A 27549-nucleotide genomic window follows, 5' to 3' on the forward strand; every position below is an offset into this window, starting at 1 on the left:
CAGTGGCGTGATCTCGGCTCACTGCAACCTCTGCCTCCCAAGTTCAAGCGATTCTCCTGCCTAAGCCTCCCAAGTAGCTGGGACTACAGGCATGTACCACCATGCCCAACTAATTTTTGTATTTTTAGTAGAGTCAGGGTTTCACCAGGTTGGCCAGGATGGTCTCCATCTCTTGACCTCGTGATCTGCCCACCTCGGCCTTCCAAAGTGTTGGGATTACAGGCATGAGCCACTGCGCCCGGCCAGAGGTAGGACTTTTTATTACAAAGCAAGTAAAATTGAAACAGATGAATTCAACATAGAAAAGTTTTAATGAGGCAAATGTCAAACAAGCATATCAACTTCTTAAAAAACAAAGAAAATCTGAAAGTTTAATTACAAAAACACTTATACAGAAAACTTGGCATTTCAACAGTTCCAAACACATGTACACAAGTTTTTTCTAAAATTAGTCAGAAATAAAATACCTTGTCTCTCTTTCCTCAGCTGCTCCTTGTGTTTTAATTAAAAAGAAACAAAGAAATCTGTAACACTGAACAGGCAACAGCTTATTTCTTGAGAACATAAAGTACAGTAATATCTGCAGGTGTACTGGGAAACATGAATTAGGTATTGTGCTAGCCTGTAACTTCATTTACTGCCTCCTCATTGAGCACAGAGGAGAGAGGAGGTGGCCAAGGCCTGCTCTACAGATACTGACAGTTTTGTGGCATCTGAATCCCAGCCACCAGAGGCAGGTGAGTAGCTACTGGGAAAGAGAGCATTTCAAAAGCAAGCTGCTTATTTTCTGAAAATGATTTCATCCTGTAGGCTCTCTTGAGATCTCATGTATTCCTGAATATGTAAATGTTTCAAGTCACTGTCAAGTGTCCCATCTAGAGTCAGGGGAATGATGATCCTGGACCACGTTACGGCCTTTTCTGGTCACAAAAGCAGTGCTAACAATGCTGCACAAAACTGAACACAAATGAGTAACAGAAATATGAGGAGGAAGGAAGAGAGGACAGAAAGCATCTGGCAGAAGGAAGAAACAAACCTCCAGAATGGGCTCTGGATGTCCTTCTGCCATAGACAGTGAATTCTGGCTTGGACTTTGCAGACAAGGAGTCTAAGAGAAGTGGCAGAAATAGCAGATGATGGCAGGGAAATAGGAAAATGCAGAAGAGCAAGAGAGCTGGCTAGTTTATAGCAATAGATAATAATGGGGTCTTATTCTAAAAATTTGCCAAGTGATGGTATGTGGGTTTCAGCACATGGATATCTGATGTATGTTCACATAAGACATTTTAAAAACAGATTTTGTTGCTGTTTTCCTTTGGACTAATAAAGAAAACAGGCAAGGAGATGCTGAGAAGACAGGATGGTGTAGCAACTTGACAGGGAGTTCTGCCCTACACTCTGACTTACGAACATATCGTGAGAGGGGTCACACTTCTATCCACCTGCCTGAAGTGGTGTGGTGCCCAGACAATGGGCTCTGCTTGCTCTGCTTTGGTTCCAAATATCTCAGCTGTAACCTTTAGCCTTGGGCTCGAGTGTCAAAACAAAAACAAAAACAACGAAACAACCAAAAAACCCTGAGGTAAGAATCAGAACCTCTCTTTCCTTTTGCTGTTAAAGGAACCAGAAACTGCTAGGCGTGATGCTTGAGCCCAAGAGTTGGAGGCTGTAGTGTGTTATGATAGCATCTGTGAATAGCCACTGCACTCCAGCCTGGGCAACACAGCGAGACCTCATCTCTAAACAAAACAAAACAAACAAACAAAAATGAACCAGAAAGTCCTCTTTACTTATGCTGTTAAATTAAAAAAAAATCACTAAGGAGGGAGAAGGAAGGGAATCCTGTCTTCTTCACATGGATTCAGCAGTTAATGGTTACAGAAGGAAGACAAAGGACATGAGAATTCTTCCTTGCTTTTTTTGTGAGCTCAAGTGACTATTGTGAATGATATTTCCACCTATGTAGATCCATGAATCATTACTCCTAAAGAAGACAGGAATTCCCTCAGTTTTCACTTACAATAAACTTTGGGCTTTGTACTCTTTCCCTTTCTCCTCTGTTTACAAGTGACCTTTTCCTCAGCAAAAATGCTCCACAAGACATTGTCAATGGATGGGAACAGAAGAGCCTTGCTGGGGCTGGGACTCCATGTCTGTGCAGGAGCAATGCTTAGAAAACAGCAGGCAGTACCAGTGAGGAAGGAAAGAGCGTTCTCCTTTAGGGCAGCAATCACAAAGCCACACTAAGGCTGGCACCCACTGAGCACCATGTGGGGTAGGAAACACAGCCTTGCTCCACATGGCACTATCAACAAGAAGCTCCTTTCTTTGGAGTCACAGCGGGGCAATGATGGGAGAAGACTGGGCCTGTCTAATGCAAGAAACTCTCCTTCAGAACCTTGCTGAGCAACAAAGTTCAGAGGTCAGAAAATGGAGATGTATAAATTGGTGGGGGCCAAGGAAGCAAAAATAACCCCCAGAGGCATTTAAAAAACTGACAAGTAGTTAAGAAAACTGGAGCTCCACTGATAAAAGGGTCTAAGCGAAATTACAACATGAGAAGTCTTCCTTTCTGCAGCAGCAGATGTCAGCATCAGGGTCACCCGGTAAGCTGAAGATATGCAGCTCCACTTTAACAGAAATGGAAATGGTAGGAACCTGAAGACCTGGGAGAGTGGCTGCATACCTTCAAAGTTTCACAGAAGGACAATTCCATAGGAAGCTCATATACATGTTGCTGCTCCCTCATATGGCTTCCTGGGGTGACGGCCTTTCACTCACTGAAAATTCTTTCACAAGCAAAGGGATCTGCACCCTTTCTCTGCCCCCACTCAGTTCAAATTTCCATGGATGGCTTCTCATTCCTTACAAGTAAAAACACTTATGGAACATCTTGGAGCTCTAAGACCTGTAGAATCAGTAGAAAACAAAACAAAACAAAACAAAACAGAACAAAAACAAAAACAAACAAGGAAAATAACACCAAGAAAGTAAGTATTGATTGGAAGGGGTTAGCACTATGGATTTTAAAAATGCTTTGGTTTCACAAGTGTTACAGTGAGTGCAGGGTATATGTAAACTAAAGAACTCATAAAGCTGCAAGCAGGCAACCTCATTGAGATGTTTTACATAACATTTCAATGAGAAACATAACCCTGCTCCAGTTCAGCAACAATGGGAGGTAGGAAAATCACCAGCTAAACACAGAAAAGCAACCATCAGGGACAAACCTGAGGAGGGAAAATGAGTAACCTACTTTAGTCTGAAGAATGTATGGTCAATCAAAACCAATTTTCTTCATGTGTTAACTAAGGATATCTGCATGTATAGAGATGTATTATGTGCATATAATCAAGAACATTTCTCATATTAATAAAAATACAGTCACATAAGATTTTCTTCCCCTAAACTCAAACAGCCAAATATTATCATTGAAATCAGGCAACATATGCATTTTAGTAGTTTATATAAGGTAGTCACCTTTCAACTTAAAATCACCCCCATGGCTTCCTCCCAGTTCCACTTGTCTCTAGGTACTACTCAGTCACAAGAAAGGTGACAGATAGGTAGGGTAATTCTTCCACTGTATATTTATCAAAATAATTTTAAAATGGGCTAAAACTCTATAACATTATAATTCCTGGATTGTAATTTTTTTCTGTTTACTTCCTATATATCTTAATGCTCTATTTCAGGACTTTTTAGTGCTTTCCCCTTCCCCCATCCACCTCTTTCTTAGAGCAATGTTTTAGAAACCCAGTGAATGAGAGTTTAGATATCTGTGGTTCTGGTCTTGGATTCTGTACTCATCTATGCAGATATTTTCAAGCAAGATGTTTCTCCTCTCTGGGATTCAGTTTCTTCATATATAAAATGTTGGATTTCTAAAGGTCCCTTCCAACTCTAATATGCTCCTCTGAAACTTGTAGATCATTAGCTTCCCTTCACTCACTGGCTCCTGACAGTGGATGAAACCTTTGCCAAACTCTTGTCAGAGTAATTAATTGCACCATGAGTGCTGGGGACATCAGCCTCGCTATCTGTACATATTTGTATAATGAGGCCAAACCAGTATTAATCATAGTCTTTGTAATTGTTTCCTTTGGCAGTTTTGGGGGGTGTGGGGAACCATCTATTGTTAGTTATGTTTGCATGGCTAGATTGTAAGAATCTGTAGTAATATAACAGTTCACAGTTTTAGTTATTTTTTCAGGGGCAAAATATTTGTAGGTTAAAATCAAGGATAATAGTAATATTCTAAGTTTACAGACTCCTCAGAAAACAAATAATATAGTTTATATTCTTGAGATGAACAAAGCTTTAGGAGAGTCTTACTGGCAAAATGCTCAAAATGGAAAACCACTTTCGGGTCAATACTTAATTAGCTGCCCTACATCTATGTGAAGAGACACCATGTTATCAATTAATGTTTTCTTTCACAATCTTCCACACTGTTTCTCCCAGCTCTCACTTTTCAAGCATACAAGAGTGCTAATTGAAAACACTGTACGAAAATGGGAAGGATGATGAGCTCCTGAAAATCCCAGGCCTAGATTTACAAGCTGTTCCCTTCATAAGCAGCAGCAGTAATGCCACTTCTTTATTCTGCAGGGAGTCCAGCCATCTCTAAGAAGTACAGTCCATTCCATCTGGCTACTCACTAGAAGGATGGTAATCCTTTCCCCATCAGAGGCTGAGGCTAAAATATAATGCATTGCCTTGTATAGTTACCATCCAAGGGCATCACTAACAAGTATAAAGACTTCTGCCTTTGTCTCTACTAGGCATTTATCTTTACGTATGTTGCTCAAAGTCCAAACCGAGCCAGAATATAAATTATGTATATGAGTGTGCTCATGTACTCACAGGATGAATAAAGATTCAAACCCATGACCAATCTAAGGAACATATCCTGCTATTGACTCTCCTTCTAGTATCCATATATGGCCACCTCATTGTAGAGTCCAATATTAAAATTTCCACACAGTTTCTATGTCTGCAGGTATGGAATAACTTAACCAATAAAGCAAAGGGATGCCAATTTTGTGGGATGGCATACTAAAAGGGTATCCCATCTTTAGGAATTTGAATGAACAAATAACAATTCCATTTAAGAAATGACCATTAGTACCAAAAAGTGTATATGTAGATCGCTTCTGGGGGAAAAAAAAAAAAAAAAGGAATACATACTGCTCATTTGTTGAATATATTTTTTAAAAACTTATTTTCTCTCTCTTCTTTTTTTGCTTGAGAATTTTATATTTTTCTTTTTTTTTTTTTTTTTGAGACAGAGTCTTGCTCTGTCACCCTAGCTAGAACACACTAGTGTGACCCTAATTTACTGAAACCTGAACTCCTGGGCTTAAGTGATCCTCCTGCCTCAGCCTCCTGAGTAGACAGGACTACATGTGTGCGCCATAATGCTCAGCTAATTTTTTTCATTTTTTTAAAAGCAGGGGTTTCACTATTTTGTCCAAGCTGGTCTTGAACTCCTGGGCTCAGGCAATCCTGCCTCAACCTCCCAAAGTACTAGGACTACAGGCATGAGCCACTATGCCCCACCAAGAATTTATTTATTTTTTATTTAAGAAAAATTTTGAGAAAGTATCTTGCTCTATCACCCAGGCTGGCGTGCAGTGGTGTGATAATGGCTTACTGCAGCCTCACCTTGACTTCCTTGGCTCAAGTGATCCTCCCACTTCAGCCTCCCAAGTAGCTGGGACCACAAGCGCACGCCACCATGCCTGGCTAATTTTTTTGTATTTTTTATAGATGTAGGGTTTTGTCATGTTGTCCAGACTGGTCTTGAACTCCTGGGCTCCAGCAATCTGCCTGCCTTGACCTCCCAAAGTGCTAGGCTTACAGGTGTGAGCCATTGCACCCGGCTGAAGAGTATTTTTTAATCTATCAAAACCAGGGAGTTACCTGTTTGTATGGTAAGTCCACATCACCATTTAACAGACAACAGTCACTGTGTTATTGAGTGGTGAATATAAAAGCTTCCTACTTATGTAGGCTCACATACATACAATGTCTCACTGACTACTTCTAAATTATCATTAGTACTTTCCAGAGAAAAGGAAGATTAAAAATTAAGTTATATTTATTTTGTTCTGAGTGCTGTTTTGGGGATGATTTCCTCTAAGTTTCCCACTCACTTTTCAAAATCTTTTGGGAAACTGATGCCCAAGAATACAGCTAATAAGTGACACAGCTAGAACTGAGGCCAAATCACAAAAACCATGCTCTTCCCATTAAACCATTCTGAAGCAAGCATGAGAAAAAACTGTCTTGAGTCTGTTTTATTTTATTTTTAGAGACAGGATCTCTCTGGACTTGAACTGCTGGGCTCAAGCAATCCTTCCACCTAAGCCTCCCAAGTAGTTGGGACTACAGTGACTCTGTTTTCTAATATTATTTACTACATTTAACAACCACACAACAGGAATCTTAACCAAGTCTCCAACTCATTCATCCAATGTAATCCCATGGTTTTAGTAGTATTGATAAAGTCTGATGACATCTTATTTTTGATGATGTGCTGGCATATAAATATCAGTGAGCACTCACCATTCCCTAACGATCAAGTCTGTTCACAACTTCTCGAACTGTAGCTATGAAGTTTTCATTGTCTTGGGGATTAGCTAAAATAATACTGTGCAGTCTGTTCATATATGAGTCAATGGTGTCCACTGTAGGTGTCTCTCCACTTCCTGAAGTGAGATAAGAATAAAGTAAGAAAATCCTCCCTATTCAGTTTTACCACAAAACACAATTTCAAAGAAATAGTGATTCTAATGTGGTCTGCTCCACAGACATGCTTTTAATTTTAGAGGAGAGACTTTTAGATCTCGAAGAAATGAAATTAATCCACATACTCTAAATAAACAGATGGGCTATATAATTGCTGATTGGATATATGAGTAGCTGCATGTAACAGAAGGTTAGACTCTCTCAGCTTTCTGCTGACTATCCTCAAAATGAAAGAGTATATAAGAAATACCAGTGTTCATTTTCCCCTCCTTCCCGTTAAAACAAAAACTACAAAGCAAACAAACATACATAAGAGGAAGCACTCTCCTCAAGATTTACTACTCAGTTTCCAGTGTTCTGAATAGCAAATTAAGCTTAAAAGACAGGAAAATAGATATTAAAATATAAATAGACAAAAATTTGAATGACCAGAGAGCCTGAAACATTGGATGATTTTAGCCAATACTGACATTCTTTTATATCCGGAGGAGAAAAAATGTATTTTAATTAATTTTCCTCTGGAGGAGATTTCAACCTTTCCACACCAGTACTAACATAAATAGCATCCTGCTCCCCACAACACACACACCCCTGTCACTGACAGTTCTCAGGCAGGAAGACTTACCAGGCAAGGGCATGCTGGCAAAGCTGTTGGTTAGCACCTGCCGCAGGGTCTCCAGGTGCTGCTGTAAGACTGTGTTGCGGCTCCGCTCCTGGATCACATCCACCTCCAGCTTCTCCACTGCTGTGCGCATGCTCTCCACGTGCTTTTGCAGGGCTGCATTCCTCTCCTCAAACTCCATGTTGGATTTGCGAAGCTGGCGGAGCTCTGCCTCCCGAGCTGAGGACATACATCCCACAGAACACATGCAGCACTAGAAGGAGTCTCTGAGGAGTCCCAATGACTCTTACAGGGAAGTTCTGCTTAGCTGCCTCTAATTTAGCTACCCCACCTCATGTCCCTGTTCTCATTATGGCATTCCAGATAGCAATTTCAGCAATGAAATGCCTGACTCCCCAGAGCTATTTTAATTCTTAAAGTTAGTCACATTTCATATGTAAGATTGCAACAGTTTCAATTCCCAGTATTTTTTTGTTTGTTTTTGCTTTTTAAAATTGTACAATGAGAAACCTGAGGGGTTTTGCAGGGAGATCCTGGGAGACTGGCCAAGCACAGCTGTAGGTACCCATCTTTACTACAATGGGATCAGATTTGCTCTTAGTTATTTTATATTTTGGACTCCCATGTAAGTTTTTATTTGTACAAAGGGTTCCAGGCTCAGAGTCTGAAGACAAGTGAATTTGTGATTTGCATTTATTTCCTTTCATCCAGAGACCAAAGAAGCTTTGACAACAATGGCCTAACTTTCCTTCACTGGTCTTTGAGCAGCTACCTTTACCATAGAGTGAAATAGAGGCAGTTCTTCTTCCTTTAGACTAGTCCTAAGGAGGGATAACACTACCATTGCTTTTCAGCAATGCATTTCTTCTGAGAAGTAAGTCCCCTGTCAAAAATCTGAGAAACACAAAAAGAAACTTCAGTAATCACCTTTGCTATGGTTCAAGAATTCCTCTGTAAATATAGGGATGTCAAAAACAGACCGTTCCTTTACCTCTGTTTCTTTCTGCGAATCAAGAGGAACAAAACAGTTAATTCTTAATAGAAGCTAAATTAAATAATAGTGCCTGAAGACAATGATCATGTCTTCTTTAAAAAAGAATAGGGTGAGCAGGAATCAGTCCACGTGAGTATGTGAGGGAAATGTATTCATCTTTCCATTGGAATCCAACTTTCATAGAGCTTAAGCAGGTAAAGTATTCACTTCTCAAAGGTGTACAACTACTGTGTAATCAGAAACCTTTAAACAACGTTACGTAAATTTCCCTAATGGAGAATTTGAAGCCAATTCTTAGCCTTGTGTTTTGAATAGTCAACAGTATACAGTTGTGAAAGCGATTGCAGTGGGAATTGAGAAAGAGTGTTTTTTTTCAGTCACTTTTATTGGTTAGGCATGTAAAATGCTCCCTAAGATTATGTAATATAAATTTGCAGAGTGGACAATAAGAATTTTAAGCAGAAATCTGACCACTACGAGCAATAATTATGATATTCCATTGGTACTTCTACTTATGAGAGGGAGCCTATCTTTGAGGTCTTTTAGATTTTCTTTAGACACAGGAAAAACAAACAAACAAACAAACATACATACAAGACCAAGAAATCAGAAATAACTAGGCTCTAAAAATTAGAAAGCAGAGGATTATGTGAGATACAAAAGAGTAACAAAGCCTAAAATTAATTCAACAATAAGCCATTAAAAGTAAAAAAGCCTCACAAGATCATTGCAAAATATATTCCACAATGATCTTTAAGAATAAAGTCAGTAATTCAAGATGCTTTGCCTGTCACTTCTAAAATGAATTTGAAGTTGAAAGCACTGTGAATATTAATTTTAAGTGTCTTGGCATAGTGTTCAAAATTTTCCTTAACAAAGGTGGTAAAATGGCAGGAAGTGAGAAGTGAAGAAACTGTTAGTGAAATCTTAAGATCCCAGGACCTTTATAACATGAAAAACATGCAAACATAATACCTAGATTTCATTCCTATAAACAACTGTTTAAAGCTAGATAGAATGTATCTTTCCTACTCTTGTCACCACTAGCTTTTTTTCTTTTTTTTCTGGAGACGGAATCTCTCTCTGTTGCCTACGGTGGAGTGCAGTGGCACGATCTCAGCTCACTGCAACCTCCATCTCTTGGGTTCAAGCAATTCTCCTGCCCCAGCCTCTCGAGTCGCTGGGATTACAGGTGCCCACCACCATGGCTGACTAATTTTCTGTATTTTTTTTAGTAGAGATGGGGTTTTGCCATGTTGGCCAGGCTGGTCTTAACTCCTGACCTCTGGTGACCCACCTGCCTTGGCCTCCCAAAGTGCTGGGATTACAGGCTTGAGCCACCGTGCCCGGCCTCCACTAGTTTTCTAAATCTTTGAACCCCAAAATGACTTGGTGCCCAGTAGAAAAGCTAAGCAGTTCACAGCTTAAGAGGGAAATCTGACACCCGAGCTCCTGTTTTCATAATGGTGGCTGCCTAGCAAGGGGGCTGGGCTGTGTGAACCACCTGCCAATGGCAGCTGAGCAAGAAAAACACTGAAAAGCTATGTAATTTCAGAGCACTTAATTTCTACTATTTTTCTTCCTAACAAAAGAAAGCAAAGTTTCCCAGAATAACTTGAAAATAAACAACAAAATTATCAACTGAAAGTCCCAAGTTTCAACATGCAAAGCTCTACCTCGAGCCAGTTCCTACGGGATTTCAACGGAAATTAATGTATGAACAAGAAAGGCTGGTTCCAGAAGGAATCTTAGCCATACTTTGCAGTGGCTTTCTCTCAAATTTGCTGGCTTCCCATATGCTTTAACTGTCACTGGGCTGCTGCAGGAAAACAAAATTTATGACACATAATCCCAACATGCACAAGGCATAACAGATACAAACGTAAGTCCACAGATGACTTAGCATAAAGACTTAGGACATTATCATCCTATCTTATTCAGTCTCCAACTTAACTGCAGTTACATGAGATCAGTTACCTAGCTATACGTCTCAATATCTGCCAGTTAGATGGGTAAAGTGGAGACACTTGGCTCCCATTACCATGGTACAAAGATCCCTCTCCAAGGTCTTGACTCTCCTCAGACTGGTAATCTTTTCTCTCCTTTGCCAGAGCAGTCCAAACTAAGCTAATTATGTAAGGGCAGAGGACAGCACCACATAGGTGCATTAACACACTGCCCCTTGGTACAGATTCTTAGAGCACAAACTAAGAAACATTAAAGCAATTAAATGAAACTGTTCAGTCTCTGAAAGGTAACAGAGAAATTCTACTTAATGGAAGAGTGGTAATAAAAAACATCAGCGCTCTTCCATTACTGAGCACATTTCATGGCATGGAGAGGATCCTCCTGGGGGCTTGGGTGTACTTAAGCTGCTCCAAGGATAGCTCAAGGGATTAAAATCATAAGGATTTGATTACCCTTTCACTGAAAGGGTCTAATTTGTTCAGGCTGAGTGTCATTCTGTCATTTCTCATAAATTAAAGGAGAAACAAAATTATTGTTTCTATCTTAGTTTTCACATGAGATACAGACACTTTCTTGAGAGTAATACTAGCTAACTCTTGGGTCTAGTGGGCTGCCTTTTGATTTGAGAGGAGCAAGAATATTCTTCACTTTGGTTTTCCATTCTGGATATTGAATGGAGGTTAAGAGAAAAGAGGCCCTTCTGAACTGAACCTATTTTGCTATGATCTAGGCCCAGGGCCAGAATTTCAAAGAGTGTGATACGTGCTTCTCTCAAGAGCCTTTTACTTTGGGAAATGCTCTTAACATTGTGTACCAGCCTGAAGTGCCCCACTGCTATGCAGAATGGCTTTCAGGTCAGCATTTCTGTAGCTCTAATATGCTCTCTCCAGTACCTGCCTTGGTAACAATGACTTAGGGATCCAAGTTTCATTTAGGAATACAATAGGTTTCTTTACTATACACAAACCAAATAGTTTACTTAACTAGCAACACGTTTTGCTGACGTCTCGGGCAACCAGGCCCATTTTTACTTTCAACCCTGTGTCGTTTATGCTATGTAGCATGGCACTGTGCTGTCAAGAATGCTAGACTACGACACAGAAGGCCTGGGTTTCCGTCACAGTTCTGCCTCCAATTTAATTCAGTAAGTGATTCTGGGTAAATTCTTTCCATTCTATATACTGTCTTAGGCAAGTCACTTTCCTCACTGACAAAATGAGGTGGTCACTTGAGAGGATCACTAAGTCTCAGTGTTTTACTTCTCATAGGATAAGTAAAGGGAAATAAGTATGTATTTAGGATCTATGGTCTTTAGACAATGCAAGATATTTGCTCTTTTATTAAAAACTTACTCATACCTCTGCTCGAGCCATTTTACCCACCCTGAGGTCTCCACAAAACCTAGGTCATTTTAAAGTCCTGATTCAATTACTCCTTTCCATGGGCTCCTTCTGTGGCTGCTTTTCACCCATAGTGCTTTCTATTTTTCAGAACTTCTATTATACTAAGAAGTTATATGTAAGAAAATTACTGGGTAACAATGTTTTTTAAAAACAGTTTTAAAACTTTCAAATCAGTTCTTTTATATTGCAATTTTTCTAAAATTATCTAATTTAGGAAACATATTATTCAGTGAAAAATAAAAATGGTAAAGTAAGGGACATTAATTGGGTCAACACGCTTACTAAAGGAGCTTTATCCTGCTGTGGGCATACCAACACATGGATTTACAGAACCTACTGTATAACCTTTTAAGAAACAACTGCTGGCTCTCCATCTGCTCACTCCTTTTTTTTGTTTGGTTTAACATGGGTCTAGTCTAATCCTGTAACAGGGAAATATAGAGACTCACTTCTTTTCACAAATCACAGACATTACAGAAATTCATGTTATACTAATGTATCTGAATAAACACCTTCACTTCTCAAATTATCAGCAGCAGGTTCTACGATACAGACTAAATCTACATCTTTTCTGACTGCAACTATCAAGTTTACCGGAGACAAAAATGTCGCATATAGTTTGGCCAGCAAAATTCACAGTGAAGAAATAAGTCAGATGATTGACACCTATTCAGACGACTGACTAGAAAATGTGAGCTCTAATGTTTCAGATTACTGTCCAAATTCTCTTTGGTAACTGTTAAGGATAGAGAAGCTATAAAATAGAGAAAAAAAGAAGTACGGAAATTTCATGATATTGATAGCTGGGCACACAGGCAAAGAAAGAGAGAAGTAATTATACAAAAGTCTGCTAATATGAAAAGTCTGCAGTATTATTATGATTTAAAATACAAATACATACAAAGTTTCTCCAGCAAAAAAACATAACATTTCATCCGAATTAGAGCACAGAATGTCATATATAATTACATTTATATAGGATCTATCTGAAGAATAAAATGCAAATGTTTACTATGTTTCTCACTTTATAATTCATAGATGGTAATAACATCTATTTGACCTGTGAATCTGAATCTTTTCTCTATGTTTTAAGGTAACCAACATTTCCTTGATTTGGTAAAAAAACAAATACATGTAAAATAGTACACTAGAAAATTCTTTTTGTTCAAATTCCCAGTATTTCAGGTCAACTTTGAATAGATTCTTGTATAAAAATAATCACTTATGGAATACCTTCTCAAGGTAAGGGTATCATGATAGGTGGTATAGGGTTGGATATAAAGATGAAAACTAGACTGTGCATGTCTGCAAAGAGATTACAACCAAAGAGTGTGAGCCCTTGAATTACCTCAAAACCCCTAGCTCAGATCAGCTAAGCACATAAGAGAAGTATAGAGAGCCATGAAGGTTAAAGGAAGTTGGAGGAAACAAAAGTTTGAAGGAGGAAACATAATTTGAAATAACACACACACCTAAATCCCATACACACAGAAACATAGGCCTAAATCCTATCAATGGGGCTGAACCAAGTGGGAGGAAAGAAGCCAGTATACAAACATGTGCTAGTGAAGTGAGGGAATAGGAAAGGAGGTGTAAGAACTGAGACACTTGGCAGGGCATGGTGGCTCATGCCTGTAATCCATTTAGTCTTTTAGAGAGATACCTTGCTCCCCAGAATAGAATAAGGGTTTTGTTACCATAGAAAAATGGGAACATGGCTGGGCACGGAGGCTCACACCTGTAGTCCCAGCACTTTGGAAGGCCAAGGCGGGTGGATCACGAGGTCAGGAGATCGAGACCATCCTGGCTAATACGATGAAACCCTGTCTCTACTAAAAATACAAAAAATTAGCCGGGTGTGGTGGCACGAGCCGGTAGTCCCAGCTACTCGGGAGGCTGACGCAGGAGAATCGCTTGAACCTGGTAGGCAGAGGTTGCAGTGAGCCAAGATTGTGCCACGGCACTCCAGCCTGGGCAACAGAGTGAGACTCTATCTCAAAAACAAAACAAAATAAAACAAAACAAACAAAAAAATGAGATACTGGTGCTTGTGCTCTATCGACATTGTAGCTGAACAGTTCATTTTAAGAAATGCTGGATTCTTTAAATAACAACTTTTCTGAGAGTCAGATTAAAGCATGTGGTGATGATAAACTATGGTCAAGTTATAGCTTTCAGCTAGCCCTGATTTCTATACTTCATTCCAAATTCCAGCCATCTTTGGCATTTAAAGCCAATAAAATTCTTAGATCACAGGAAAGGATTGAGGTTAGGGGCTATAGTTCAATAACATAAGTGTCTGCCATATGCTAAGAACCCCCAAGCTAAAGTATCTCATTTAATTTGAATTATGATATAGGAAATACTCTGCATTCATTAAAAAAAAAATCCAGTAGCATTTCAAAAAGCAACGTTATTATAAATACATATATGTGGTATGTAGACAGATGGCTAAATTACCTCATGATCATGAGTGGCCTGCCGGGCTGCATCTAAAAATATAAAAGAATAAGAGAACATTACATTTAAAAAGAAAGCAATAACCAAACTGAAGTGTATGACTGTGCCAAACTATAAAACCTGCTGGTATATGTAGATTCTCATAACATATGATATTTTTCCTTAAGGCTTTATTAATCGGTCAGCCAACAAAAGTAAGGGAACCCCATATCTACAGAATCAGATTTCATAATTAGGCATAAGAGAAACAGCAGACACAGTTTTTAACTTTAGGGAGAACAGGGTGGAAGAGTAGACAGAAGACACAAACCAAAGACTACTTGTACAACATCTATAATTTTAGCAGGCTAGATGCCCAAGTATAGAGAAGATGTGATGGCTAAGGAAAAATAGACTAGTTGTGGATGGTGCTTCAAAAATGACACATGAAAGTCTCAGAAGTGTTAAAGGCAAGTTACTGTTACTGATATAATTTTGTAGATAGGTTTGCTTATAGGCAGAGAAATGCCTAAACTGGGAATCAGGAAAAGGGCTGGCAGGCAACTAACAGGGGTCTTGGAGGACAAGCCAAAATCATCGATAACAGACATGGAAACCCAGTTGAAATTTCTAAATGAGAGCAGTGTGATTTTAATAAAATTCCAAAATAATGCTTGTAAGTGAATACTGGATAGTGGAGAGAAAACAGAAACACGTCTTTTCTAGTTACCACTCTTAACAGTTGGCTTTATGACACTCCATCACCCACAATAAACTACAAATACATTTGGTTCTGGTTTTGATACCTTGCCTATGAGATTTGCCTTTCTGACGGTCCTGGGTTTTCCTACTGAAGACCTTGTAGGCCTCAGTTTTCTGATACTGTTCTAGTTCCTTCATGTAGCGCTCCTTATCTCTGTCTGCTTCATCAAGGTAGCGCTAGGAAAGAAACACAGAATTATTTTCAAGAAAATGAGATCTTATTTAAATAAAATTAAACTACCTATTTGAAGAAAATGGGACAATTAGAACATGAGAAGAAAAGAATATAGGGAATATGCCTTAAAAAAGAATCAGGAAAACAAGAGTTGTATGAATAGAATAAAATATAACCTCTCAATTATAAAAGAAATAAGTCATTATGAGTTTTTAGACTATTTATTGCCTTTTCTAACCTAATGAAGACAAGTTCTATTGAGACCATTCTTATAAAAAATTCATGAAGATGATTAGAGTTATTCTTCTAACTCTATAGATAGAACTCTACATGGCCACTAGAGTCATCCTCATGAGATCTGCACACCACACAGGCACACTTAGTCTTCCCAGGGGAAGGAATAGAATATTACTGTTTTGCTGTCTCCAGCCCATTTTGAGGGGATGATGTCATACATCAATTGGCCCTTTAAGAGCCAGAAGATTGGAGCAATGAAGCTAGGAGGCACAAAGAACATAAAAATAATGACCTCATCCTATGGACTTAAAATGGACTACTCTGAGAGAAACTATATCTACATGCTTTGATTGCTTTGTGCTATTAATTATTTAAACAAAGTTCATTGCTCTACCAGGATTATTTTGTTTAATGCTTTGCCCTTTCCATTCATCAAAAGGAAGTATAAGAAAGTATAAAAATACTGCTTCTAAATGAATGGAAAACACACTCAGAAATTATGTTAAACACCTTGTCCCACATAAGAGCCAGATGTAGGAGATACCCAACTGGCCAATCTGGTACAATTTAAGCACCAAAATAATTAAGTATAGTAATAAAATATAAACTAGTAGAAAAAACTTCATACGATTATTAGTATGATTAATAATAGACAGAATACCAATGATTTGTTACCATACAAATACAATAAATGGGGGTATAAATGGGGGTAGACGCTGAGCATGGTGGCTCACGCCTATAATCCCAACACTTTGGGAGGCCGAGGTGGGTGGATCCCTTGAGGTCAGGAGTTCGAGACCAGCCTGGTCAACATGCTGAAACCCCATCTCAACTAAAAATACAAAAATTAGCTGGGCGTGCGTGGTGGTGCATGCCTGTAGTCCCAGCTATGTGGGAAGCTGAGGCTAGAGAATCACTTGAATCTGGGAGGCGGAGGGTGCAATGAGCTGAGATTGTGCCACTGCACTCCAGCTTGGGCGACAGAGAAAGACTCCATCTCAAAAAACAAACAAACAAACAAATAAATAAATGGGGGTAGGGCACTGGGCATGGTGGCTCATATCTGTAATCAAAGGATGTTGGGAGGCTGAGGCAAGAGGATTGCTTGAGCCCAGATGTTTGAGTCCAGGCTGGGCAACAAAGTGAGATCCCGTCTCTACAAAACATGAAATAATTAGCCAGGTTTGGTGGTATGTGCTACTCAGGAGGCTGAGGTGGGAGGGGTGCTTGAGCCCAGGAGGTCAAGGTTGCAGTAAGCCGAGATCTTGCTTAGATTAAAATGCTGAAGGCTAACTGGTAAATGTGAAGGGAGTGCTAGAGTTGGAAAAATCATCACGTTGTAACCATAATTATAAAGATTAAATCAGGCAAAAATAATCAATGGATGCTAAATCTAGGGGAAAATGTTGATGTAGAACACACTATTTGCATGTTCTTGAATCATCTCCCTATAGATTACTAATGACAAAGGAGAATTTAAATAATGTACCAGGTAAGCAAAATTAATATTACCAGTGAGAAACAAAAGGACATTGTGTGCCTGCATATGTGATATACTGCCTATGCAAGTCATTCTACCAAGAATGCGTAACCTCAATCTAATCACGAGGAAACATCTGAAAAATACACAATGACCAACGTTCTGTTAAAGGTAAAAGAAGCGGGGGAAGCAGAAGGGAACTGTATTTTAAAAAAATATCAATGTTATAAAAGAAAAAGAAAGACTATGGAAATATCCCAGTTTAAGCTAAAGAAATTTGACTACTAAAAAAAAAAAAAAAAAAGAAACTTGACTACTAAACATAAAACCTGACCCTAGACTGGAACTTGTTCTGGAAGGGAAAAATGTTATAAAGAAATGAGGTTAGGTCAACATATGGATGACAGATTAAAGTATTGTTAATGAAAAATTATGAAATTGATGACTATACTATGGTTATATAAGAAAATATTCTTTGAAATAAACACTGAAATATTCTGGGGGTAAAGGGCTACAATGTATATAATTTATCCTCACATGATTAAAACAAAATTTTGTGTGTCTGGGTGTACACATGCAAGTGTCTGTGTGTGAGTGAGAGAGAGAGAAAGACTGAGCATGCAAAAGTGTAAGAAAGACTGAGAATATTGTAAGTGCATATGCAAATGGAGAAATGGAATAAAATGTGTTAACAACAGGTGAATCTGGGCAAAGGGTGTTTGGATGTTCTTTGTATTATTTTTATGTTCGTCACTTCTTGTACATTTGAAATTATTTCCAAAAAAGAGTTAGTAAAGCAAAAACAAACACAAAACCTTTGTCCTACGTAATAGTGGTTATCCCAAGAAATAACCACTGTTATTTTTACATTTTTGTTTATACACTTCTGTATTCTCTGAAAAGGATCTAAGAAAAAAAAAAAAATCACACATTAATTTTAAAATAAAGAAAAATAAAAAAGAAAAGAATAACATAGTATGTACAGCCTACTATCCTTTTCTACAGTAGTGCCAAAACAATGGATGATATTCACTGCCTTCTACTAGCTTGCTACCACTAACACAGAGTTCAAAAGTTGCAACTGAATCTGATCTCTTTGAAAATTTCTGAAGTCAATTAATTCCCAGGAGAGTATTTTTCAATTTGGTTTTAGTGTGTCTGGAATCCTTTCTAAAAAGTGTAAGTCATAAAAGAGTTTAAGACATAAAAGATATATAGATATCTTTCAGATGCTGGGAATGCTGGGAACTTTTAACCCAAAGCAACTCCCACAATCATGACCATTGCTCTGCTTTAGTGGTATTTCCACCAGCTCATGGCTATCTTGTCCTTAATTCCTCTCAAATCTCTAACAAATGGATTCATTTCAGTTTGCCATCAGGTTAGTTTCTGTCTTAGAGGAGAAAGAATTCAAGTTGTTCTTGCTTTATTTTCAATAGCAGGTTAATTTGCCAGAACTCTAGTTTAAAAAATGTATTAAAGCAGTAACATTTTTTTCTTAAAAATCTTATGTGAACTGCAGAATTGTGTCAAGTGACTTTTTCTCATTTAATTCACAACTTTTCATTTAACTCAGTGGAATATATTTTATTGGTAGATTTCTTAATACTGAACCACTTAAAAAAATCTTACGTGAACTCAGCGCATAAAAAGTGGTGCTGCTTTGGTTGAGGGGAGTCCTAGACTCCTTCCCTGCTCACACCCCTCGAACAAATAGTTTAAAAAAAATCACTAAGTTAGAGAAAACTGCTATGATGGACCCTGCTTTTCTGGTCTCCTAGGCACTGTGACAGAATTGCAGAATCAACTGTCCATCCTCTTTGCTTTTCTTTTGGAAGCTATTTCTGAGATATAATTCAAACCAAAGAGTCAGGAATAAGAACAATTACCTGTTTTTCCTCAGGAGGCAGTTTACTCCATTCATTGCCTAACATCCTTGTGATTTCTGGAAATGGGACTTCTGGTCTCTTTGCTCGAAGCTGTTCTCGACGCTCATTCATGAACCGAACATATCCTGTAAGAGGGGATTTGGGTGCATTGCTGTCTCGAAGAGGTTTCTTCCTCTTTCTTCCTTTGGACCAACCTCCTCGTTTACTTCGTTGCTACAAAACAAAACAAAATAAAAAACCAAAAACCAAACAACAACCATCTCCCAAAATAACCCAACAACAACAAAAATAAACAACAACAAACAAAACAGGATTAAGAGTTGCAATTTGGCTCTGGATATTCAAAGCTCTCCATATCTGTTGTAGATATTATACAAATGACAGCAATGCAATTTTCGAGGAACTCCAAATGCTTCACTTGCAAACTCTTTTATGTACCACACTACAAAATCTTGCATTAAACGGCTATTTTTGTGCTAATCGCAATGTATGAGAATAAAAGGTGCCATGATCACTCAGCTTTGACCTTCATATGCATATGACTGTCCCACAGACAACTCTCAGGTCCTGATTCCTGACAGGAGAGTATCCAAATGGGAAATACAGCAGCACATGCAGCATTGTGGTAGGGAGGCAGACGTTGTCAGATCAGAGTGAGATGGTGTCACATGCACCAGGCAAAGGAAGAAATAAGTTGTAGCAGAGATTAAAAATAACTCACAAAGGGAGTTGCTCATTGATAACTTTCAAAGACTAGCTTATTTCCCATAGCAGATAGCAAATGGAATATTACATTAATATCTAAGTCTCAGAAAAATTTCAGTAAGTATATCTGAAATGAAGATGAGGTCTTTGGCTTGACAATTTGTTCCTTTAGATATATATTTAATTTTAATTTTTTTTTTTTTGAGGTAGAGTTTTGCTCTTCTTGCCCAGGATAGAGTGCAATGGCACTATCTCGGCTCACTGCAACCTCTGCCTCCCAGGTTCAAGCGTTTCTCCTGCCTTAGTCTCCCAAGTAGCTGGGATTACAGGCATGCGCCACCACACCCAGCTAATTGTTGTATTTTCAATAGAGATGGGGTTTTGCCATGTTGATCAGGCTGGTCTCCAACAGGCATGAGCCTCTGCACCCAGCCTAGATGTACATTTCATAGTCAGAGGTCTTTATATGTTGAGTTACCAGTTAAATCAAAAGATTGAATCACCTCTGAAAAAAACTAAAGAAATGAAAAGGACTGAGGTACCACTGATGTTTCACCAGAGCCCTTTTTCTTGTACCTTAAATAAGATGTAAGATACATCATATTTTTACCTCATAATTTTACAAATACACACAGCCCTATCAGTTAATGTTTCATGGATACAATAATTCTTATTTCAGACAAGAGAAAGATAAATAAACAAGGACAAAAATATCTAAATACTAACCGTAGTACTCTACTCCTCCAAATGTATATAAAATAAAATGGTATAATTCACCATTGGGCAAATTATGTATTTGGTATTAGTTTTTTTTTTTTTTTTACCTAGTTACATTAAAGTTACTATGGGCTGGCACAGTGGTTCACACCTGTAAACCCAGCACTTTGGAGGGCCAAGGCAGGTGGATCACTTGAGGTCAGAATTTCGAGACCAGCCTGGTCAACATGGGGAAACTCCATCTCCACTAAAAATACAAAATTGCCCGGGCATGATGGCATGCGCCTGTAATCCCAGATACTTGGGAAGCTGAGGCAGGAGAATAGCTTGAACTTGGGAAGGCAGAGTTCGCAGCGAGCTCAAATTGTGCCACTGCACTCCAGCCTGGGCAACAGAATAAGGCTCCACCTCAAAAAAAAAAAAAAAAAAATTTGGTTTTAAGGTATTTAAGAAGCTTTAAGTATTCATTATAATCTTTAAAAATGCCAATAGGAGAGATAAAAAAACTAATTTTTTAAAATTTGAGACAAAGTCTCACTCTGTAGCCCAGGCTGGAGTGCAGTATCTTGGCTCACTGCAACCTCTGCCTCCAGGTTCAAGAGATTCTCCTGCCTCAGCCTCCCAAGTAGCTGGAATTATAGGTACCTACCACTGCACCTGGCTAATTTTTTGTATTTTTTAGTAGAGACGGGGTTTCACCATGTTGGCCAGGCTGGTCTTGAACTCCTGACCTCAGGTAATTCGCACGCCTTGGCCTCCCAAAGTGCTAGGATTACAGGCATGAGCCACCAGGCCCGGTTGGCTTTTTTAAAATAAGAAAAAAGACAAAAATCAATGGTGACACTCTTTATTGGCTAAAAAACAAAAAACAAAAAACAAAGCAAAAAAAAAGAGTGCCTTAAAACACTGACAATGTAATCAGTTATTTGTAAGAAACACTGAAAGTCCAACAAGGGCATGGACTGCCCAGGCTCATATGCCTTTGTGTGAGTTAGGGAAAGGTACTCCCTATGGGAGGGTGAAGGATTTGGTAAGTAGTATGAATGCTTTGGGCACACAGGGCTCCAGGCAGCAGGGCTTCGTGAGCAGAGTGTGGCCTTGAGCAAGGGCATGTACACTTCTCATTACTTACTTATTAATGATTAAATCATTCACTCATTCAACAAGTATTTGTTGAACATCTAATATGAGGTAGGTATTTCTTAGGGAACAGGGAAAGAAGAGTCTACCTGTCTATGCCATTAAAATTATTAATATGGTTCCGTATAAAACAAGAAATAGAAAATTTTGCAGGTATCAGCCTAAGAATATAAGAAGGTTAGATGATCAACACCTTGATCAACACACCTTCCTTGTGACTGCTTCTTCAGAAGTTTCAGAGGATAGGAGCGGAAGGAGATACTTCAGCTTACCTCATCTTCATGCCTCTGTTCATTGCCTTCTGCTGCATTTGAAGACTCACTCTGAAGCAACTGACCTTGGGAGAGATCCTCCACAAATTCTGGATTGTTGGTGGATGATGTGGCGCCACTATTGTAAGGAACCTCTGGGTGATTTAACCTGAATAATAGGCAGAAGTATCAACAACACAAAAACTCCACCTGTTTACTAAGGTTCTAGATAAATTTCCCTGCCAGCAAAAGCACATGCCAGTCCTTGAATTAATTCCCCCAGTAATCTGTATAAATGTAAACAATGTCTTCACAGAAGTTACAGGGTGTTTTAAAAAACTGGTTTCAGTGCTTGATTAAACCAGGTCAGTTCCATGAAGACATCTCCTACCAAAAACAACTATAATCTTCTTCAAAAAGATGATCTCCTCTAAACACAGACTTCATGTTTTAGTTCTGAATATGCAGTAGAATCTGACTTTTACATGCTACTTTTCATGTATCTCCAATGTAAAGGGAAAACACTATTAATGAAAAAAGTGAATAGCAATGGGAGTTGTAGAGGCAGTTTGCCAACTATCACAAAAGAGTTCTTAAAGGGTGTAAGAAAAATCTCTTTTTTTTTTTTTTTTTTTTTTTTTGAGGCGGAGTCTCGCTCTGTCGCCCAGGCTGGAGTGCAGTGGCGCAATCTCGGCTCACTGCAAGCTCCGCCTCCCGGGTTCACGCCATTCTCCTGCCTCAGCCTCCCAAGTAGCTGGGACTACAGGCGCCCGCCACCTCGCCCGGCTAGTTTTTTGTATTTTTAGTAGAGACGGGGTTTCACCATGTTAGCCAGGATGGTCTCGATCTCCTGACCTCGTGATCCACCCGTCTCGGCCTCCCAAAGTGCTGGGATTACAGGCTTGAGCCACCGCGCCCGGCCAGAAAAATCTCTTAATGGTACATTTCATTGGCTATTTCTTCTTGGATTATAGTGTTTACTGACAATCAGATCATCTAAGAACAATATCAAGTTCAGTAAGTTCAGGTATACATGTTAATAAATCAGACAGATGTACTTATTTCCTGCTCCCACTATACCGTTCCAGATGAGTTAGCAAACCAGATCTCACCCTTCTGAAGAGCGAACACAAGAAGCTACAGATGATGGTAGGGTCTTAGGTGGACTTATCTTATTACATGTGGACAAAGGAATAGAAGGAAAGGTAACACCATGTGCTACTGAGTATTTTTGTTTTCGTTTTTGACCAAGGGAGGAGTTGGGAAGGCAAGAGTGGTAGAAAGATGGATAATAGAGTAATATTCAGTCATTATTCTGAAAGAATGCACAACTCACAGTGTTATAGAGAATCATTACAATGCAACATAAATACTAAAATAAAGGCTTGTTAAAAGTACCATAGAGGTATGGTAGAGCGTATGACGAATTTTGTATGTAAGGAGGGATGTTAGGAAAGAATTTATAGAGGAGGTCCTAAAAGATGAGTATGTATTCATCAACGTAAACAACATCATTCCAGATAGAAAGAACTGGGTATAAAAGGAGAAAGGGAGACTATCAAGAGGTTACTGTAATAGATTAAGTGAGAGACAAAGGCAGGCAGGATTCCGAGCAGAAGGAAAGCTAAGAGATACTTAAGAGGCAGAATGGCTAGGTGTGGTGCCTCACAGGCCTGTAATCCCAGCACTTTGGGAGGCTGAGGCAGGTGGATCACTTGAGGTCAGGAATTCAAAACCAGACTGGCCAACATGGTGAAACCCTGTCTCTACTAAAAATAAAAAAATTAGCTGGGCATGATGGCAGTGCCTGTAATCCTAGCTACTGGGGAGGCTGAGGCAGGAGAATCGCTTGAACCTGGGAGATGGAGGTTGCAATGAACCGAGATCACACCACTGCACTCCAGCCTGGGTGACAGAATAAGACTCTGTCTCAAAAAAAAAAAGGTAGAATGGAGAGAACTTAATGACTGATTGACTTTAATAGTGAAAGAAAAGAAGAGTCAAAGGTAATTCTGAGGCTTCCAATTGATGGTTATGTACTTAATATTAACCAAGGTAAGAACAGGGATATGTATGTGTGTGTGGACAGATAGACAGACAAGAAAATGATAAATGTGAAACACCTGTAACATAATTAAGTAGAAATGTACCACAGACAACTGGAAACATGCCCCAGGAGAACAGAAGTGGAACAAAAGGGCATAAAGATAGACTTGAGAGTCGTTAGCCCATGGAAATAATGGGCAGTGCTAGATATTCTCCAGAAGACAGTGAGAAGAAGGAAAAGTCAGGATAGAACTCAGCTGAAGCAATATCACTGTATGAGCAAGGTAGAAAAACTAGGAAGGAGATTGAGAAGGGCATTAAGATAACTCGAGAGAAGACGACTGCAGAGGCCAAGGCAGGAAGACTTTTGAGAAGGGTAGTGGCTAATCAAGTAAAAAGTTGCAGATGTTAAATAAGATAGGCCAAAAAATATCTGCTAAATTTGAAGACCTGAAGGTCACTGCCAATTTTAGTTAAGTATAGTTTTAGTGGAATTATGAGAATAAATCCCAGATTACAGTGGACCGAGAAATGGATGAAAACAGGAAGCAGACTGTCTTGGGACTGAAAGCAATTATACTTTTCTGACCCTTTCTAGGAAACATAATAGGTGATTTTAGCAGAAGGATTCCTACATTTTTGAAGTCCTTTAAAAAAGGGTAAGTAAAAGAAGCTATGAAATCAATGCCAATCATTTTCGCTGAAAAGAGGTACCATCGAGATCCAGTTTGATCTCTGCAGGGCTGTTTTCCAAATATTTCAATCATTTTGGATGTGTTAGGCCACTTGTTCTTTCACTGTCATTTTCATTTCAACTGTGCCATCAATTTTTAAGTTACTAATTCTTGTACATTCTTATTTCGGTAAAATATAAGAACTAGGTTTGGGAAAGAGTAGCACTCCTATGAATCCCTGACTTAAGTGGACAGGAATCACTTGGGAATTCACACGGGAAAACAGAATCCCATGAATCCCTGACTTAAGTGAACAGGAATGGCCAAAGGCATCACTTGCCTTCTTGATGACAAGTTGGATGAAGACTGGAAAAAAAAAGGGCATCTTTTGTTACCATGAATAAACTATCCATGTTCCTAGCTAAAGCCAACAACCCTTCTGTTTGCACCCTTGATCTCACATACTCTTGCCTACCCAGGGGCAGATTTTCAGCAATTCTGTCCTTTCTGGCAATACAAATTCTTTTCTCTCTACAGGATCAGTCTAATCAGCATATACATATGACATTAATTCTCTTAACACAAAACAAAATGAAAAGAAAAAAACTCAATCCCACTTCCAGTTAAGGTCCCAATTTTTCTCCTTTCCTTTATAGCACAACCCCTGGAAATAACTTATTTATACTTACTGACTTCTCCTCCCTTAAGCCCACTTCAAAGGAGATGTGTGCTTACAACTCTTGTCAAAGCCACCAATGACACCCATGCTAAATCCAGTGTCATTTCTCAGCCCCCATCTTACCTGATGTACCAGAAGGATCTGACACGTTTATCTTTTCCCCTCCCTTGAAATACTTTTTTTTTTTTTTACGTGGGTTCTAGGACCCTTCACTCTCTGGCTTTTCTGCTACCTTTCTAGCAACTCACTTTAGACTCTATTGATTCTTCCTATTCTTTCTTTCTTTCTTTTTTCTTCTTTTTTTGAGACAGAGCTTGCTCTGTCACCCAGGCTGGAGGGCAGTGACATAATCACGGCTCACTGCAACTTCTGCCACCTGGGTTCAAGCAATTCTCCTGCCTCAACCTCCCAAGTAGTTGGGTGTAGTGGCACGTGTCACCACACCTGACTGATTTTTGTATTTTTATTAGAGACGGGGGTTTCACCATGTTGGCCAGGCTGGTTTCGAACTCCTGACCTCAAGTGATCCACCCACCTCAGCCTACCAAAGAGCTGGGATTACAGGTATGAGCCACTGTGCCCAGCCTCTGTCTTTTAAATGCTGGAGTATCCCAGAGCTCAGGCTTTAGATCTCTTCTTTCTTCCATCTATAGAGTGCTCATTTCTTTGGTGATCTCACTCAGTCTCATGGCTTTGAATGTTATATGCTGATAAATCCCAACTTTCTGTCTCGCCTAAACATCCCCTAACAGTAGAACCTGATATCAAAGTGCCTGTGTGACATCTCCACTTAGATATCTAATAAGCATCTCTAATGTAAAATTTCCAAAACTGAGCTCCTACAACTCCCTCCCACACTTGTTCTGTTTTCCCCAACTAAGCTAATGGCAACTCCATCCCTCCAGTTGCTTTGGCCAAAACTTTTGAGTTGTCTTTGACTGCTTTTTTTCTCCTTTCTTACATTCCTCATCCTTTCTTTCAGGCAAATTCTGTTTGGTATACCTTCAAAATATACCTAGAATTCTATACTTCTCACTACCCCTCATTCCCATTATCTTTGAAACACACTCCAATGAGGTTTCTGCCCCTACTATTCCACCAAAAACACTCTTGTGAAAGTCACTAGATGATGGTTCTTCAGGCTATCATCTGTCTCCTGAATTATTTTAAGAGCCTCCTAACTGGTCTCCTTGTTCCAGCCCCTGCTCCCTTCATTCTATTCTCAATACAACAGTCAGAGGGATCTTATTAACCCATAAGTCAGATAATATAATTCTGCTTGAAACCCTCCAATGCTCTCCCACTTCATTCAGAGTAAAAGTTAAAGGGTTTATTTTGATCTCTAAAAAACATTTTGATCCCTATTATCTAGTCTCTTCTTACCCAAAGTATGGGTCTCATACCAACAGAACTGGCATTCTCTGGGAGCTTGTTAGAAATGTAGAATCTCTGGTCTTCAGATTTTCTAAATCAGAATCTGCATTTTCATCAGCTGTCTTGGCAATTCATGTTTGAGAAGCACAGATGTAATCCTCTACTGCCTCTCCTGCTGCTATGTGTGCTCTAGCCACACCGGACTCCTGGCTATTTCGGTAAGATGGACACTCTCCTGCCTCAGGGCTTTTGCACCTACTGCTCCCTCTGCCTAGGATAATCTTCCCCAGAAAACTGCACGCTAGTTGCCCTACTTCCTTCAGGTCTTTATTCAAGTCACTTTCTCATTAAACACTTTCTGGGCCATCCTGTTTAAAACTGCATCCCCAAACCCTTCCTATCCCTTTTCTCCACTTTTTTCTTTTTTAAAACTATAGTTCTTATCAACATAATATGTGTTTTACTTATTTATCCTGTTTATTGTCTGATTCAACAAGTCGAATTTGAACTTTAAAGGGCCTATGATTTTTATCTGTTTTGATCAATGCTTTCTATCTAATGCCTGGAACAATGGCACATAGTAGATACTCAGAAAGTTTTTACTGAATGAATATAGTAACTAAGCAGCCTTTAGAAAAGTCTGGGAGAACACTTTCATCTGAGTAGTGAGGTCAAAGGCGGATATCAACGAGGTGAGAAATAAATGTGAGGGAAGGAAACAGAATTACAAAGTATAGCCTATTTTTTAAAGAGCTCTAAAGAATATTAAAATAATTCATCTTAGGGATTAGCTAGCACTTCAGTCTATTAGTGGACACATTTTCTCTTTGCCAAATAACCTCTAAATATCTAGAAAGGACAAAAATTCAAGTGGAACAGAGATTTTAAGGGAAGAGGTAGACTACTGTTATTAACCCTTTTCTTTATCTCTTTACATATTTCTCAAAAGATCCCACAGAACGGAGAACGAGGTGGGATGGGGAAAAGAACAGGAGTCAGCTGAAGTTACTAAGCATTTTGAATAAAGAACCACATTAAAAAATCTGATCTTTGGGAAAAAACTATTTTAATATCTATGGCAATTTGAACAGAAAATGCATTTGTTTTTTAGAGCTAGCTCTGTGGCAGGTATTTCCTTAACGGTGACTATATAATTTTCTTAACTGGAGTCACCAATGTTTGCTGGATTCCACATATTGTTGTACCAGTTCACAAAAACCAGAGCACTGCAAAAGATAATT

At 39.0% G+C, this 27549-nt stretch overlaps 1 protein-coding gene across 3 annotated transcripts in view; it reads right to left on the minus strand.

The window, feature by feature from the left end:
- Positions 1-288: 288 nt before the first annotated feature.
- Positions 289-27549, minus strand: part of HMG20A (high mobility group 20A) — a 70901-nt gene continuing 43640 nt past the window's right edge. For 2 of the 3 annotated variants that reach the window (XM_033189294.1, XM_033189296.1), the window contains 8 exons: positions 21557-21704; positions 18723-18935; positions 14986-15118; positions 14201-14232; positions 8303-8378; positions 7379-7594; positions 6571-6713; positions 289-2908 (listed from right to left, as the gene is read on the minus strand). In XM_033189294.1, the coding sequence (XP_033045185.1) occupies positions 6577-6713; positions 7379-7594; positions 8303-8378; positions 14201-14232; positions 14986-15118; positions 18723-18935; positions 21557-21704 (955 nt within the window). In that variant the 3' untranslated portion in view covers positions 289-2908; positions 6571-6576. Of the gene's footprint in view, positions 2909-6291; positions 6714-7378; positions 7595-8302; positions 8379-14200; positions 14233-14985; positions 15119-18722; positions 18936-21556; positions 21705-27549 lie in introns of those variants that run through there. The other variant, XM_033189295.1, reaches the window with a different exon arrangement.

This window comes from Trachypithecus francoisi, unplaced genomic scaffold (assembly GCF_009764315.1).
Source record: "Trachypithecus francoisi isolate TF-2019V2 unplaced genomic scaffold, Tfra_2.0 Lachesis_group3, whole genome shotgun sequence".
In the NCBI taxonomy this organism is placed as follows: domain Eukaryota; kingdom Metazoa; phylum Chordata; class Mammalia; order Primates; family Cercopithecidae; genus Trachypithecus; species Trachypithecus francoisi.